The 14,946-nt window shown below is 54.0% G+C and overlaps 4 protein-coding genes across 4 annotated transcripts; 3 read left to right on the top strand and 1 right to left on the bottom strand.

Moving 5' to 3' along the window:
* Nucleotides 1–707: 707 nt before the first annotated feature.
* Nucleotides 708–2,330, top strand: KRP23_1780 (Lysosomal acid glucosylceramidase; the record flags this gene model as incomplete). Its single annotated transcript, XM_067886434.1, has 1 exon — nt 708–2,330. The coding sequence occupies one exon, from the start codon at nt 708–710 to the stop codon at nt 2,328–2,330; it is 1,623 nt and encodes a 540-aa protein (XP_067749113.1).
* A 3,949-nt stretch (nt 2,331–6,279) lies between these two features.
* On the top strand, nt 6,280–10,213 carry KRP23_1779 (Cytochrome b-245 heavy chain; the record flags this gene model as incomplete). The annotated part of the gene is made up of 2 exons (XM_067886433.1): nt 6,280–7,674; nt 8,636–10,213. 2 exons carry the CDS (start codon nt 6,280–6,282, stop codon nt 10,211–10,213), a joined length of 2,973 nt encoding a protein of 990 aa, XP_067749112.1.
* Nucleotides 10,214–10,233: 20 nt separating this feature from the next.
* Nucleotides 10,234–12,023, bottom strand: KRP23_1778 (Ferric reduction oxidase 7, chloroplastic; the record flags this gene model as incomplete). Its single annotated transcript, XM_067886432.1, has 2 exons — nt 10,234–10,265; nt 10,586–12,023. 2 exons carry the CDS (start codon nt 12,021–12,023, stop codon nt 10,234–10,236), a joined length of 1,470 nt encoding a protein of 489 aa, XP_067749111.1.
* Nucleotides 12,024–12,750: 727 nt separating this feature from the next.
* Nucleotides 12,751–14,070, top strand: KRP23_1777 (uncharacterized protein; the record flags this gene model as incomplete). Its single annotated transcript, XM_067886431.1, has 4 exons — nt 12,751–13,119; nt 13,200–13,379; nt 13,447–13,737; nt 13,801–14,070. The coding sequence occupies 4 exons, from the start codon at nt 12,751–12,753 to the stop codon at nt 14,068–14,070; spliced, it is 1,110 nt and encodes a 369-aa protein (XP_067749110.1).
* Nucleotides 14,071–14,946: the final 876 nt, after the last annotated feature.

Here is a 14,946-nt window from a genome sequence, read left to right as displayed (position 1 = left end):
CTTTTCTCTCTCTCTCAAGGTGGTTCCCTGCTTGAAGTGATTCGAGCCGAGACTAATCGGGGACGCGCAACCAGTGCTGCATGATTTGGCCCGTGGCCCCGTTGCCAAAGTCACCACCTACATCAGCCAGTACTGTAGTTCAACGTGAAAGGCAGATCTCACCACGCTGGTAGTGTTGCACGCACAATTGGCGTGATCGAAGATAACCACGACGGGCAGGCTCGCTGCTGTTGAAGTCAATGCTGGTGAATCCTTCTTTCAGAAACGGGTCAACAGGTTCAACCGACCAGATTGTCGACACTATCGGCCCAAGAGTCTCGTCTCGGACGGCGACTGCCCTTGCAACCCTGTATCCACACCAGCCGTGACCAGATGATTAAATTAATCGACTCGGAGGTGGTCGAAATCTACGGGCATAGTCACTGTGGCAGTGGGGCAAGTTACCTTCGCTGTTCGAAACTGGGCATGGTACACATGTCCACACGATGGGCAGACGCAGACGAATCGTGTGGGCTGTGCACATCGTGGCCATCCTACGCACCCAGAGATCAGATACACTGCAACCAGGGACTCGGTTCGCTCCAGTATTTCGCGGTGGGGCAGCAAGAACACTGCCGTATCCTATGTCAGTCAGTTGTGATCCGCACGCACTTTCGAAAACGGCGACAACCTCCAAAGCGGCTGCCCGCTCTTCCACCGCGCTCGCCATGCTTGCCCCGTTCACGCTTACTGCCCTCGTTGGCGCCCTACTAGCCGCTCAGGGCGTCTCTGGGGAATGCAGCAACTGGTCGAACCGCTTCCAGACCAACCTCGAGGGTGTCTGTGTCTGCACCGACACGCAGTGCGACACGGTTTCCAACGATTACTCGAGCCTCATCCCCGGACAGGTGGGCGTCTACACCTCGTCCAAGGCTGGCGACCGCTTCGCGTACAAAGTGGTGAATGTTGACGCGACGGCTGTGAACAACCCCACGTACAGCATTGATGTTTCGACGCAGTACCAAACTATGATCGGCTTTGGTGGCTCCTTCACGGACTCTGCGGCTATCAACATTTACAAACTGTCGTCGACGATGCAGCAAATGGTGCTGGACCAGTACTATTCCGACAAGGGTCTCGAGTACTCTCTGGGTCGTGTCACCATCGGCTCCACCGATTTCTCTACCAGCATTTACTCGTACAACGACAACGAAGGCGATCTGGCCATGGAGCGCTTTTCGATCGACGTTGACAGGCAGTCCAAGAAGATCGAGCTGATCCAGCGCGCTCTGAAGGCTTCGTCGCGTGGCACCAAGCTGTTCGCGTCGTCGTGGGCTCCTCCGGCGTGGATGACGACTGAGAACACTACCATCAACTGTGCGCTCCAAGGTAACCCCGGTGAGGCCTACTGGCGCGCGCTGGCACTCTACTACTCCCGATTCTTCGACGAGTACGCGAAGGAGGGTATCGATTTCTGGGCCATGACGGTGCAAAATGAGCCGACCAAGTCCATCTTGCAAACGTCCGAGTGGCAGTCGCTACGGATGACGGCCGAGCAGCAGCGTGACTTTGTCAAGCTTGACCTGGGCCCCCTGATGGCCAAGACCCACCCGGATCTGAAAATCATTGCCGGGGATGACCAGAAGTCCGGCATTCTCGATGAGTTGGCCCCGTTTGAGGACGTCGACGCCATGAAGTACATCAGCGGCCTGGGTGTGCACTGGTACCGCAACCTGGACTTCTTTTTCTTTAGCATCGGTGGCGACTTCGACAAGCTCCTGACCTTCCACAACAAGTTCCCGAACGTGTTCATGCTCGCGACGGAGGCTTGTGAGGGCTACCTTCCGAGCTGGCTGGGCACAGGCTCGGGTGCCTCGCTCAAGGACGCGGACAAAAGCTGGTCTCGTGCCGAGAACTACGGCCACGACATCATTGAGGATATCAACAACTTTGTGGGCGGATGGACGGACTGGAACCTGGCCCTGGACACGACCGGCGGCCCGAACTGGGCCAACAACCTCGTGGACGCGCCGATCCTCGTGGACGAAGTCAGTGGCGCCGAGTTCTACAAGCAGCCCATGTTCTACATCATGGGCCACTTCTCCAAGTTCGTGCCGGCTGGCTCGCGCCGCATCGAGCTCCCCAAGACCAAGACGCTGAACAACTTCCACCGCTGCGCCTTCGTCACCCCCGACAACAATGTCGTCGTGCAGTTCATGAACCGCGACAACTCGGCCGTCACGGTGAGTGTGAAGCAAACTGACGCCAAGACGTTCACGCTGACGCTGCCCGCGCACTCGATGCAGACGGTCATCCTTCCTGCATCCGACGCCACCAAGGTCCAGGCGTAGCAACCGGTATGGTAGCTACTACTTAATCTCCACCTAGCTCTGCTTTGGAGATACCCCATCAATGAAAGAATTATGAACACTCGCCGTGGATTGGAGTTTTAAAACTCATGCCTTCGATAGGAGTAGTCAAGCGTAAGATTTCCAAAGCCCCGTTAGTAAATGCAGTAAAGCTTTCAACGCCAGGTTTAATATTGACACACACGGCAGTTGACGTTCTAGTTGGTAGCTTCGACAACTACTACTGTAGTATTCAATTTCATCTGACAAACACAAGCAGTCAAAGATGGTCATCAAGCTTCACACTACAAGGCCGAGGAAGACACGAAGTATTGTGGTTGTATTACTTCTTATCCACTCTACAAACCTAGTACTAGTACACCAAAGCGAGCGTGGTGTATCATCTCCTGGTATAAAGCAAATTACCACGGGTACGCATCTTCGAGGCGATCCACAAAGATGTCGTCCTTGAAAGGCACTTCGTCCTTGTTCGAGAGCCAGACATTGCCGTCGAGGGCATCGCTGTTCAGCGTCTCGCGAGCCGCCACCGTCAATTGGTCCCAAGTGATGAGGTCCTGGAACTCTCCCTCCTTCTTCGTGAGCTCCAGGGCGGCCTTGCTTCCAAGCAGACTGAAGTGAGAGTTCAGCTTCACACTCGACCCGTTCATGTACTTGAGCATGGGAGGAGTTGTCTTGTCGTGGCCAACACCAGCGGACATCGACACGCCGAGGAGGGTCGAGTTGTCGGGCGAAGTGCTGTCTGTCCACACGATAGCGTACTCCCAGTAGTTGCGGTGGCCAGTCACGCCGTATCGGCCCTTGGGGAAGTACCAGGCGTACATGATGGCCCACTTTTCGTGGTACCAGTCCGAGCGCGAGTACACCTGCGAGCCCAGACTAGAGCCCTTGCAGTCGCCGTCATTCGGGCCGGACCACTCCAGACCACCGCTAGCATAACCATTGGCCTCAACGGCAGGGTACGGGTGGCAACCGTACGAGATGTAGAGCTGAGGCTTATACTTGACAGCAGACTTCTGCGAGTCGGTGACGGGGGTAGGCTGAGCGAATGGTTGCACCAGGTCGTGGTTGACCTTGACAACTTCAGCGTTCACAGCGGCGACTGAAGCGATGGCGGCGAGAAGGAAAGCGCGGAAGTTCATCGTTATACTGGAGCCTTGACGTGGGAAACCGAAGCTGTGCGCTCGAGGTGGTTGATTGAGAAATGAGATGCAGGATGTTTTCGAGCTGACATGGAATCTCCCAGGGCTTACGGGCAGCAAACTTGATCGATAGGGAGCATCATCCTGTGTTTGCCATGTGCACGATCAGAAAAAAAACTGCCAGTCTCGCCGCGTCTCAAACTTGCTTTGTGAGGTGTCTGCTCCTTTGGTAACGGAAACTTGGATCTGATCGGTCTGTATTTAAATGCTGCCGCACATTTTCCAAATCGTAGGGATCCTATCATCGGAGCGATTGGCGAGATAGAGCTGGAGTGCCGCCAGTGGCGGCTGCCGTCTCAGGCTGAGCACACAAGCTGCATCATGGTGTCACTGTGAGTCACTGGTTGTTTCTAACAACTCGTCTGTACTTCGAGACAACCGGAACCCGCGTATCGGCACTTACCTGCATTGGTGTTCTTGGGCATTGCATACATGTACAGAAATGCTTTCTTTGCTAGTCACTGCCGGAAAGGACGACTCAATGACCCCCGAACAGGCATTCGCTACATGTAGACCAGTGACTCAGATCAGGACACCAGTGACTCACTGCCCGCCCAGCTCTAACGAACGAATGCTTGTTCGGCGATCTATTCCTTTTCCGCTACATGTCAACATGTTGGGTACGGAAACGAGTAGACTGCTATGTACTTCTGAAGTACTACCGGTAGTACTATGCTTTATAGTACATGTAGTTTGAAACGAGCGCCACAATATCCCTCGTGTCCGTGCATGTATCTGATCTATCGATGAGTGCAGGATCACATAAGAGTATCTTCAAATGAAACTTGATTTTGACCAAGATAATTATGCCAATGCATCATGCAGTCCACATTTTCCGGGCAGCTTCAATCCATCAAAACTAATGAGCCATGCTGCGTAGGTAATAAGGCTAAACTCAAAGTTCGGTAAGGACCAAGTTCAACACTTATACATTTCAAAAGATTAGGGAAGGCACACCTACGAATAGACTAGAACGGGTAGGCCTTCTTCAGCTTCTTCGTGAAAACGTCATCACTCATGGGCATCACAACCTTCCTGAACGACCAATCGACATCAAAGTCGGCGTCAGTCAATGCAGTTCGTGCTTCTTCCGTCATTTGCTCCCAAGTGATGAGAGCCTGCGTTGCCCCCTCCTTAGTCGTGAGTTTCACTCCCAGCTTACTGCCCCAGAAACTCCAAAAAGAGTCGAACTTGACGGTCGTCCCATCAATAACATACTTCGACTTGGGAGGGGTGGCTTTCCCAAATCCAACACCAGCAGACATTGACACACCCAGAATGGTTGAGTTATCAGGTGACGAGCTGTCAGTCCACACGATTCCGTACGACCAGTAGTGGCGGTGACCCGCACGGTACTTAGAAGTGTACTGTCGGCCCTTGGGGAAGTACCAAGCGTACATGATAGCCCACTTGTCCTTGTACCAGTCCGAGCGCGAGTACACTTGCGAGCCCATCGCAGAGCCCTTGCAGTCTCCGTCGGCCCAGCCAGCCCACTTCAGCCCCGCGTTAACGGAGCCATTCGCATCAACGGCAGGGTACGGGTGACATCCGTACGAAATGTGGAGCTGCGGCTTGAACTTGACGGCAGTTTTCTCGGAGTCGGTGGTAGGCTCTGGCTGAGCGAACGGCTGGACGGTGTCGTGGTCGATCATATCAACGTCGGCTTTGACCACAGCAAGCGAGGCAATCGCAGCGAGGAGGAAAGCGCGGAGGTTCATGGTCGCGTAGCAAGTCTTCAACTATTCTGCAGTATATGTGAGCGTTGCCTGGAAGGTTGCAAAGTGATCCCTTTGAATGGTAGAGACTCAATTTACGGCATCAGATCCGACTCAGGCACTGGTTACGATGTGCACGAGCAGAAAAGGTGTCGCAACGGCGAAATGCTGGAGTCCGGGATTTGCCTTGGTAACGACCCGAATGAATACAATGCACATATACCGTAGCTCTGGCAGTGTCAGTTAGCATTGTACAGGCGGTACTACTGTACAGCGGGTGCTTGTCAAGATAAACTAAGAGGACTCTTACCTAAGTACACTGTATGGTTCAAAAGCGCACAAGAATATGTGCATTGCTGTACAGAGATCTCTCCCAATAAGTGTGAAGAAAATATGAATCGATTTCGAAGGGATTATAGATGTACAAGCGGGTATGTACTGGATCATTTCGTATCAATGATCAGAAATACAGGGATATCGAAACGACGAGGCGCTTATTGAGAGGAGCCTCTGTACATGTACTCTTAATAACTCATTTTGACTGCCGACTGGAAGATCGAGATGCCGGCTCTTGTTTCCGTGTGGACAGGTGGGCGCACGCATCAAATCGATCAATTGGCCAGTCTCAAACGAGTCATGTCAAAGGTTTCTCCAACGTTTTCCCTCCTGGAGGGCAAATAAGCAACACCAACTGAAGGCTGGGGCTCATACATGGTTCTGGTGCAGATGAACTTGGCTGCTAGTATCTTTGAGGATTGCGACTAGTGCTGATTTTCGGACACGGTGAAGGTGGATATCATGGTATGGGTGCATCTACGCTGGACACTACATAGCCTAGTGCCAGCAAACTTATCCACTCACTGTGTCGTGCTCATGAATCAGCGTCTCCACCCAACCGAAATCTTTTGAGGGTCTAGTGGTCAGCAGTATCACCCTCGCCATCGTTGCAGACACCACTTCTAAAGTAGCTTGGTGTTGATCACCCCATTGTCCTCTTGCAGTCGAGTTGGTGGCCTCATGGAGGAACCGGTTACGCCCAAGTCGAACTACTCGTGGGTGGACGACGATGAACCTCTGCCGCAATCGTTCGGGACACCATTCGCCCAACGCGACCTACCGTCCAACCTGCCCATGTTGGACTCGTCACATTACGCTCTGGAACGGGACAGCACAAGCGTCGTGGATGATCGCGCTACGGCATTGACCGACCTTGCGATTGGAACTAGAAGACGACGAGCGCCGTTCCCAGCACTACCTACCGCTTTCCAGCGAGCATTGAGATGGTGGATCGCACTGCGCTGGCGACTAGCACGCAGCTTTTTCTCCGTGCCGTTACCGCTGCTGACAGTTGAGTTCAACATCAAGCTTGGAGACCTCATTGTAGCCATCCCCGTCGTCGGATACTTGGTCACGGCTACAGCCTTCAAAGCTAAAGACCACGATGCCAAAGGTTCTGGATCTGCGCCGTCGATCACCATGATGATCGTGTTTCTCTGCGCCATCCGGAATAATTCGGTGTTGCTTGTGGCGACGGGAGTTCCATTCGAGCGCGTGTTGTTTTACCACAAGCTCTTTGCGTTCGTCACCATCATGTTGACAGCACTGCACGGCCTCGCGTACTTGCTGGATCGAGCAGACTCGGGCAGTGATCCCCATCATGATCAAATGGTTACGGGCATGGTCGCGTTCACAGGGATGGTGGCCATGTACATCTTCTCGCTGAGCTACATCCGCCGCAGCTTTTTTGAGCTCTTCATCCGCCTCCACTGGGTCCTGTTTCTCGTCGTGGTTGTCTTTGCTGTGGAGCACGGAGCTCCTCTCGTTCTGGTAGGATTAACCCCGTGGGTGATCGACATGCTCTTCCGAGTCGTCTATCGTCCTTACGTCTACGCCAACGGATTCTTCAAGAAGAAGAAGCGCCAAAATGCCAACGCACAGCACCAGAAACACAGTCGCGGGGTCATTTCTCGAGAACAACTCACGATATGTGCAATGCCGGGGAATATCACTCGCATCAGCTTCCCACGCGTCCGCCACGATACTAGCGAGTCGTTTGAGTATGAAGCCGGACAGTACGCGTTCCTGTGTATCCCAAGACTATCGCTACTCCAGTGGCATCCATTCTCGATCTCGTCAGCTCCTCACGAAGCTATGGTCACGTTCCACATCAAGGCGCTCGGAGATTGGACCACGAAGCTGCACGAGTTGGCCAGCTCAATTGACCCGGAGATGGCACCTATCGACGTCCTGGTGGATGGCCCGTACGGTAGTGTAGCGCTTGACATCGACAGCGTCACCACTTACTCGCATTTCGTGCTGTTCTCGGGGGGAATTGGCGTCACACCCCTGCGCTCAATCGCGAATTGGCTGCACTACGAGTGTCACTACCACAGCCGTGAAGGGGCCCCGAAAGTTCGGTTCGTTTGGTCAGTGCGAAGTCGAGAAATAGTCGACAGTGTACTGAATCCGGACGTGGACGAAGGAGACAATGGCCAAGAAATGGACGAGGTAGCTCCATACCTTCCTCAGCTTCTTCTCCATCCTAGGGCGACGAACGATCCCAGCGGAGACTTTTACAGCGAGATCTACATGACTCGAGGCCACCCAGATCTCGAAGCGCGTGGCGAGCACCGGTTCCGGAATTGCATGAGGTACGGCATTCGGCCAGATGTCGCCCAGATCTTGCGGGAAATGGGCTGTGAAGCCCTGAAAACTCGGAGAAAGCGAGTTGCAGTGCTCGTGTGCGGCCCACCGGCCATGGTGAGAGATGTCGTCAAGGCCGGCATGAAGCTATCACGTGAAATGCGAGTCCACTTCGACGTGCACAGTGAAGTTTTCCAGTTTTAGACTGTTTGCGATGGAAACCGCCCTTGTTCATTGCCATCCTCAATTCGTTTCAGAGACTTTGGAAGTCTGACGCGAGGTGGCCAGTAGCTCGTTCATTATCCGTTGGAAACGGGATACTTTTGAGTCGTACGCTTGGGATTGTTCACTTTATCCAGCTATTTTGGAGGGCTACGAGTCCTCGGCAGTGCCGAGTTCACACTGGCGATAACACTAGGGGGGTTTTGCTCGATGTTTCTCTGTCCTGTCGATGCGTTCAATATTCCGCGATTTCGCTGCAAAACGCCATTGCGAAACTATCGCGACCCCAGCATTTACCTCAAGGACCTGAACTCGCTGATCGATGTCTGCGGTCGTCGCCGACTCGACGCCTGCGACCAACTACGTTGCTCCGTTTCCAAACGATGATCACGGCGTCGAAGTTAGTACAAGTCTGGCTGGCAACCAGCACGCTCCAGTATCACCAGCTAAAGCAGGGAGCTCGCCTTTCGACTGCGTGAAACGCACCTGGTTTGCCTTCCGCTGGAAGCTCTCGACGTGTATTTTTTCGCGCCCACTACCGTTCTTGACTGCCACTTTCGATTTGAAGCTCGGCGACGTTTTGGTCACGCTGCCGGTTGCTGCGCTGGTTCTCGCGATCAATGCGGATCTGTGTGCCAAGCAGGACGTGAAAGGGTCCGGGTCGCTGCCGATGATCGCCATGATCGTTGTCTTTGCACTCACTGTGCGCAACAATTCCATCCTGCTCACCCTGACGGGGCTGCCATTCGAGCGTGCGTTGATGTACCACAAATTCGCTGGCGTTGTTGCCATTCTTCTTGGTGGTTTGCACGGACTCGCCTATGTGTTGGAAGATGAGGGCGTGGCGGTGGCTCGAAGACGTCGCCGCCTTCGCGGCGGTGGCCAGTCGGCCCTGACGCAACAGTTCTCCGGCGCAATTCTCTTTTACCTCATGGTAGCCCTGTGGGTCTTTTCCTGGTCCCCAATCCGTCGCAGGTTTTACGAGTTCTTCCTCCGAATGCACTGGCTGCTCTTCATTGGAATTGTTGCGTTCGCCGTCATTCACGGAGCTGGAGGCGTGGTCGTTGGCTTTCTTCCGTGGGTCCTCGACCTCGTTTTCCGTCACGGCTACCTCGTTCAGAAGCACCTGCGAGGTGGGTTCTTCCGTTGCAACAGCGCATCCAAAGCTACCAAGCCTGGAATCATCGCTCAGCAACAAGTGTCGCTGTGTCACTTGCCTGGAGACATCCTGCGGATCCAATTTCCTCGTGTTCGTTCGGACACCGGGGAGAGCTTCCAGTACGAGGCGGGGCAATACGTTTTCCTCTGTATTCCGAAGCTCTCACTGCTCGAGTGGCACCCGTTCACCATTTCGTCGTCGCCGCACGAGGTTCTCGTGACGATGCACGTCAAAGCGCTTGGAGATTGGACGAGGAAGCTGCTGGCTGCTGTTCCTTTGTCAACTGACGGGTCCCATCAGACTACCCCCGCGCCATTCCCCATTCTGGTTGATGGCGCGTACGGGAGCGTCTCCGTAGACATCGAACGCTTCAATACGTACGCCCACGTCGCTCTTTTCAGTGGCGGAATTGGTATCACCCCCATGCAAGCAGTCGCAAACCAGCTTCACTTCGACTTCCACCGCCGCGGCCGCTCTGCTCTCAAGAAGGTGCACTTCGTTTGGGCTGTTCGTGAGCGAGCGATGGTGGAAGCCATGCTGAATGCCGAGTTCGTCGAAGCCCGAGCGCTTCTGCGGGGGCACACGCCGGCTTATCTACCAGACGATCTTCTCGCTGCTGGCCCGAATGGTGGAAGTACGTCGCCCAACGATGTCTTCAAAGCCGAGTTCTTCCTCACAAGAGGACACCCTGACCCAGAGAACCCTGTGGACCGCCGTCTCCAGCACTGCATGCGCTACACGCGCCCAGATGTAGCAGACATATTGAAGACAATGGGGCAAGACGCACAGAAGCACCACAAGAAGCGCGTCGCTGTTCTTGTGTGCGGACCTCCCGGTCTTGTACGGGACGTGATCGCCACAGCTCTGAAGCTTGAGCGGACTTCCAAGGTCAAGTACGATGTCCACACCGAGTGCTTTGACTTTTGAGCGGGTGGACAAGTATATTTCTACATTGCACTGCCGTACGCTGGAGGAAAAACTTTTCATGAAAACAATTAAGCTACCAGGCTATCAAATACACTTCAAAGTGTTAAAACTCAAAGAGCTCGCTGTGCACGTCAAAGTGCACCTTCATCTCCTCGGACAGTGACAAACTCGTCGTGATAACGTCGCGCACCATGGCGATCGGACCGCACACAAGAACGGCAACGCGTTCTTTGCCGTCTGCCTTCGCTTGCCCTCCCATTGCTCGCAGAATCGCAGTCGCGTCAGGACGTGAGCCAAAGTAAAGGCAGTGTCCGAGCTGCTGATCCAGCGGAGCCCCCAGGTCCTGCTCAACGCGCGTCAAGTAAAACTCACTGTGGAAAACAGCTCCTGCATCGCTCGTAGCGCCACGCAGAATTTCATGAGGGAAATAACCTGCAGGAGCAGCGCTTTCCTCTCCGTTCGGCACTTCACTGTCGAACAAAGCTTCAATTGCGTCGCGATTCGGAGTGGACCACACAAATTGTACGCGCTTGATCTCCGAGCGGCCGAGCGTGTAGCGTTCATAGTGCAGCCAGTCGACAATCGATCGCATCGGCGTCACGCCAATGCCTCCAGCGAAGAGCGCGAAGTGCGAGTACGTCTCGCGACTGTCGATATCGACGGATGTCTTGCCGTAGGGTCCATCCAGGAGAACGTCAAACGGAGCTCCTGCCGCTCCATCGCTCTTCGAAGCTTCACCAAACAGTCTTGAAGTCCATTCACCCGCTGCTTTGACGTGGAACGTGACGATATCTTCGTGCGGCGACGACGAGATCGAGAACGGGTGCCACTGCAGCTTGGAAATACTCGGGACGCACAGGAACGCGTACTGGCCGGCCTCGTACGCGAAGACCTCTCCTGTGTCTTTGCGCACACGGGGGAAGCTGAGACGTGTGATTTTACCAGGCAGCGCCGCCACTGAGAGCTGGTCCCGCGCAAGGACGCCCAAGCCATTGCTGGCGCTGAGCACGTTGCGGTTCGAGTCGAGGTTCGCACTCTCCGCGTCCTTCTTCTTGAAGACACGGCCCTGTTGGTAGATCCTCGTCCGGTAGACCAGTCGAAAGACCAAGTCGATGATCCACGGCACGATGCCAATCAACGCAATGGCCGCTCCATGAGCCATCCCAACGATGAACACGACCAGGAACAGCACCCAGTGCACCCTTATGAAGAGCTCGAAGAACCTGCGTCGGATGACGTTCAGCGACAGCACGAACAGCAGCAGCATGGCCACCAGCATAAGCGTCCCTGTAGCCACTTTGCTGCCTTGATCCTGTTCATCTCCGTGGTGGTGCGCCAGCAAATAGGCCAGGCCGTGCAGGGCCGACAGCACGATGGTCGTGTAGGCGAACAGCTTGTGGTAGAACAGAGCTCTCTCGAAGGAGATCCCCGTCGTCTCCAACAGCAGCACATTGTTCCGAATTGCGAAGAAGAAGACGAGTAGTAGCCCCAGTGCTGCGAGCGTTCCGGAGCCTCCTACTGACCTGGTGCCGGCCAGGATCGCCGTGGCAATCACGAGCACCGCAACGACGGGAAAAGTGAGCACCACGTCCCCTTTCTTGACGTCGAAGCTGGCGGTGACGGGTGCAATTGGCACCGAGAAGATGCGCCGAGAAAGGTCCCAGCGGAGCACCATCCAGGAGCGTAGCAGCGTCTGCAGACGACTGCGAGGCCGCCATGGCGCGACTGGAGAGGCGATAGGCTCCGGGTCTGGAGCGGATGGTGTCAAAACTTGCTTGAACTCGGAGCGTGGAGAAAGATTCGCGTCCATTGCGACTTGTGCACTAGCTGGCGGATTCGAGAATGAGCGAGTGGACATGCTGCCAGGCGACAAAGACCAAAGCTGAGACGAGGCGTGTCGTAATCAGTCGCTGACAGCGGATACCCTTGACTAAGTTATACGCATGTTGCTGGATTGGGTGTCGTACTTTAACGAAGTAAGCTGGAAGTGGATATGAGGCCTGTGAGAGTTAATATCATGAATCGCGCATATCTTGTAGTTTCGAATATTCTTGCGTCATGAAGCTGAAGTTCACCACAGATGCTCAGGCCACGACGACCATGTTGCAGTTGCACGATTACTCTGATGACCGTTATGGATAGCAGCCGCAATCAGTACAAAGTGCATCCAGCGTTAGTTTTACACGGTCGAGGTCGATGGCACAGCAGCCAGGGTCACTTTGGCGGGACAGTAGCCACTGCTACTACTAGAACCTGCATTTCCTGCTCAGCTGCAATGATACTGCACGCTAGGATGGAGAACAGGGGCCAAGTTGGTCAAGCAACCAAGAGCGCGGTCGAAGCGCACGACAACTGGTGCAGACAAGGAAAGCACGAAAACCTCAATGCGTATTCTTGCCATCGGCCTCACGAAACGCAGATAGTTTTGATTCGCAAAACCGCATACACGTTGGAAAAGGTTTCGATCATTCCTCTCATTATAGATGTAACGCGCCTCGATTGCCACAGCAGCAGTTCCCAATTCGCACAAGACAGCAATGTTTGGTCTGTCGAAATCCGACGGACACAAAGGAGCTGCAGTGGCTCCTTTTGCTGAGACTTCTACCGGTTTGACGAAGGAATCATCAGCAACCGATGCAGACGATAGCCGAGAAGGGAATCGCGATGACCTACCGCTACTAAAGTCCTCAAGCTCCGACGAGCCTTCTACCAAGAGCGAGGTTGGCGCCCAGGCTGCCGTAAACCCGACAACGTGGAACATGACGCGGGCCCAGGGCCTCGGGTACATCGTCTTTGCCGCCTTCAACTTCAGTGTTGCGTCTGTTTGTGTCAAGTATGCGAGCCATCGAGTGACATCGCACGAGACCGTCTTCTGGAGAATGGCGGTCGCACTTGCAATGAACTTTGTTAGTTGCTGTTGTTGTTGTTGAATTCGCTTACTCGACGGGCTAACCCAAGCATTATGTCTTGTGATGCAACAAAACAGCTCTGGACCCGCTTCAAGAAGCGCAAACTGGTCGTGGAGTCCCAGTATCGCCGTCTTCTCTTGTTTCGCTGCATTGTGGGCACCCTTGGTGTCAACCTACAGTTCTACGCCATGTCCAAGATGGTTCTGACGGACGCTGTTGTCATCATCTTCTTATCTCCGATGTTCACCTTCTTTCTCGTACGCTGTCAGCCTGACTTGGAGCAATTCGCGTTTGTGTCACTAACTATTGTGTACATACGTGTAGGGAGCTGTGGTCTTGAAAGAAGCGATAGACCGAATCGATTTTGCTGCGGCCGTGGCGTCTTTCCTAGGAGCGCTATTTGTGACAAGACCAGCGTTCCTCTTCGGAACCGGAGACGAGGCCAGCCAGGCTCCTTTTCTAGCAGTCGTCTGCGCTCTTGGCGGCGCGATGACCCAATCTATTGTGTACGTCACGCTGAGAAAGCTGCACGCAGTGGATCACCTCGTCGCCATCCACTACTTCTTCGCATTTGGTGCTTGCACTTCCATCCTAACGATTGCCTTCTTGGGAGTGGTACGTTAGTCTCCAAGGGTTTTGGTGACTGTATATTAACTTTGCCATCGTGACTGCACTCAGCGTCTGCAAGTTCCACTCGATGCAAGATTCCTGTTCGCTGTCTTCGGCAGCGGCTTCTTCTCGTTTGTCGGCCAAGTTTTTCTTACGAAAGGGTTTCAGCGCGAGAAAGCGGGTATTGCGTCTGTCATGCGCTACTTCGACGTGGTGTTCGTCGTGATCATGGATATTGCGATTTTAGGAGAAAGTGTGAACGGGCTGAGTATCGTCGGCGCCACGATCATCATGACCGGAGCGTCAGTGATCGTGCTTCGCCGAGCACGCACCAAATAGAGAAAGGAGAAATCCTAGGCTATCATGGAGAGCTTGCTGTCTTCTGTTGCAAATAATACTTCTGCATCACACTCTGTCCTGACAAATTTCATTATCAAATGATGGGAAACGACACTAGCTACATGTAGTTGGGGTTCCGTTGTTGATGAGATTATTCGTGTCCACATTTTCAGGGTGAAGGATAAAAAGGAAACGGATCCTGAGCCGGGAGTATCGACCCGTTGCAATCTCCGCCGATTCAGCCAAAACCAATTTTGCTGCCTCAAGATCATGACAGAAGCCAAGACGAATGCGTCGTCTCCACTCCTCAATGCGCCGTCGAGGTGGATCTGGTGGTGGATCTCGCGTCTTGTGCTCGTGGGGACAATCGTCTACGCGTCCGTAATGATCTTCTGGTCAGCTCAGAACATCGGGGAACTTACGTCACACCTCAATGACTCTTGGATTAGAAACAGTTCCCTCAAGCACGCAACCGAATCAAGTAGTGCCGCGAATAATACCTTGATATCAGTCTCGAAGATGGTCGATTTCCCTTCAGGAGACACAACTAAACGCAGTCTCCGGTGCATTGGATGGCGGACCACGGGCGACTGCAGTCCGGACGGACCTCGCCAACCTGACAAAGACCGGGGCTGCTTGGAGAAGGTGTCGATGGGCGAATCAGGCTACTGTGAGGTGGAAGACGCAGTATCGGGCGAGCGATTCCGAGTAATGCAGAGACACTGCAACTCCATCCGACAGGGGGTACCATTTCGCTGTTCGGACGCTCAAAACTTTATCGATTTTCGTGTCCAAATGTACAGCAAGATTAACGAAGCGCTCGCACCCAATTTTACTCTGCCGAATGTCGTCAAAACGGAACCTGCACCTCGTGAT

Source organism: Phytophthora ramorum (assembly GCF_020800215.1).
Source record: "Phytophthora ramorum isolate Pr-102 chromosome Unknown Phyram_PR-102_s0002, whole genome shotgun sequence".
NCBI lineage: Eukaryota > Oomycota > Peronosporomycetes > Peronosporales > Peronosporaceae > Phytophthora > Phytophthora ramorum.
The sequence above is the reverse complement of the archived record's forward strand: the minus strand, read 5'-3'. Positions and strand labels throughout refer to the sequence as shown.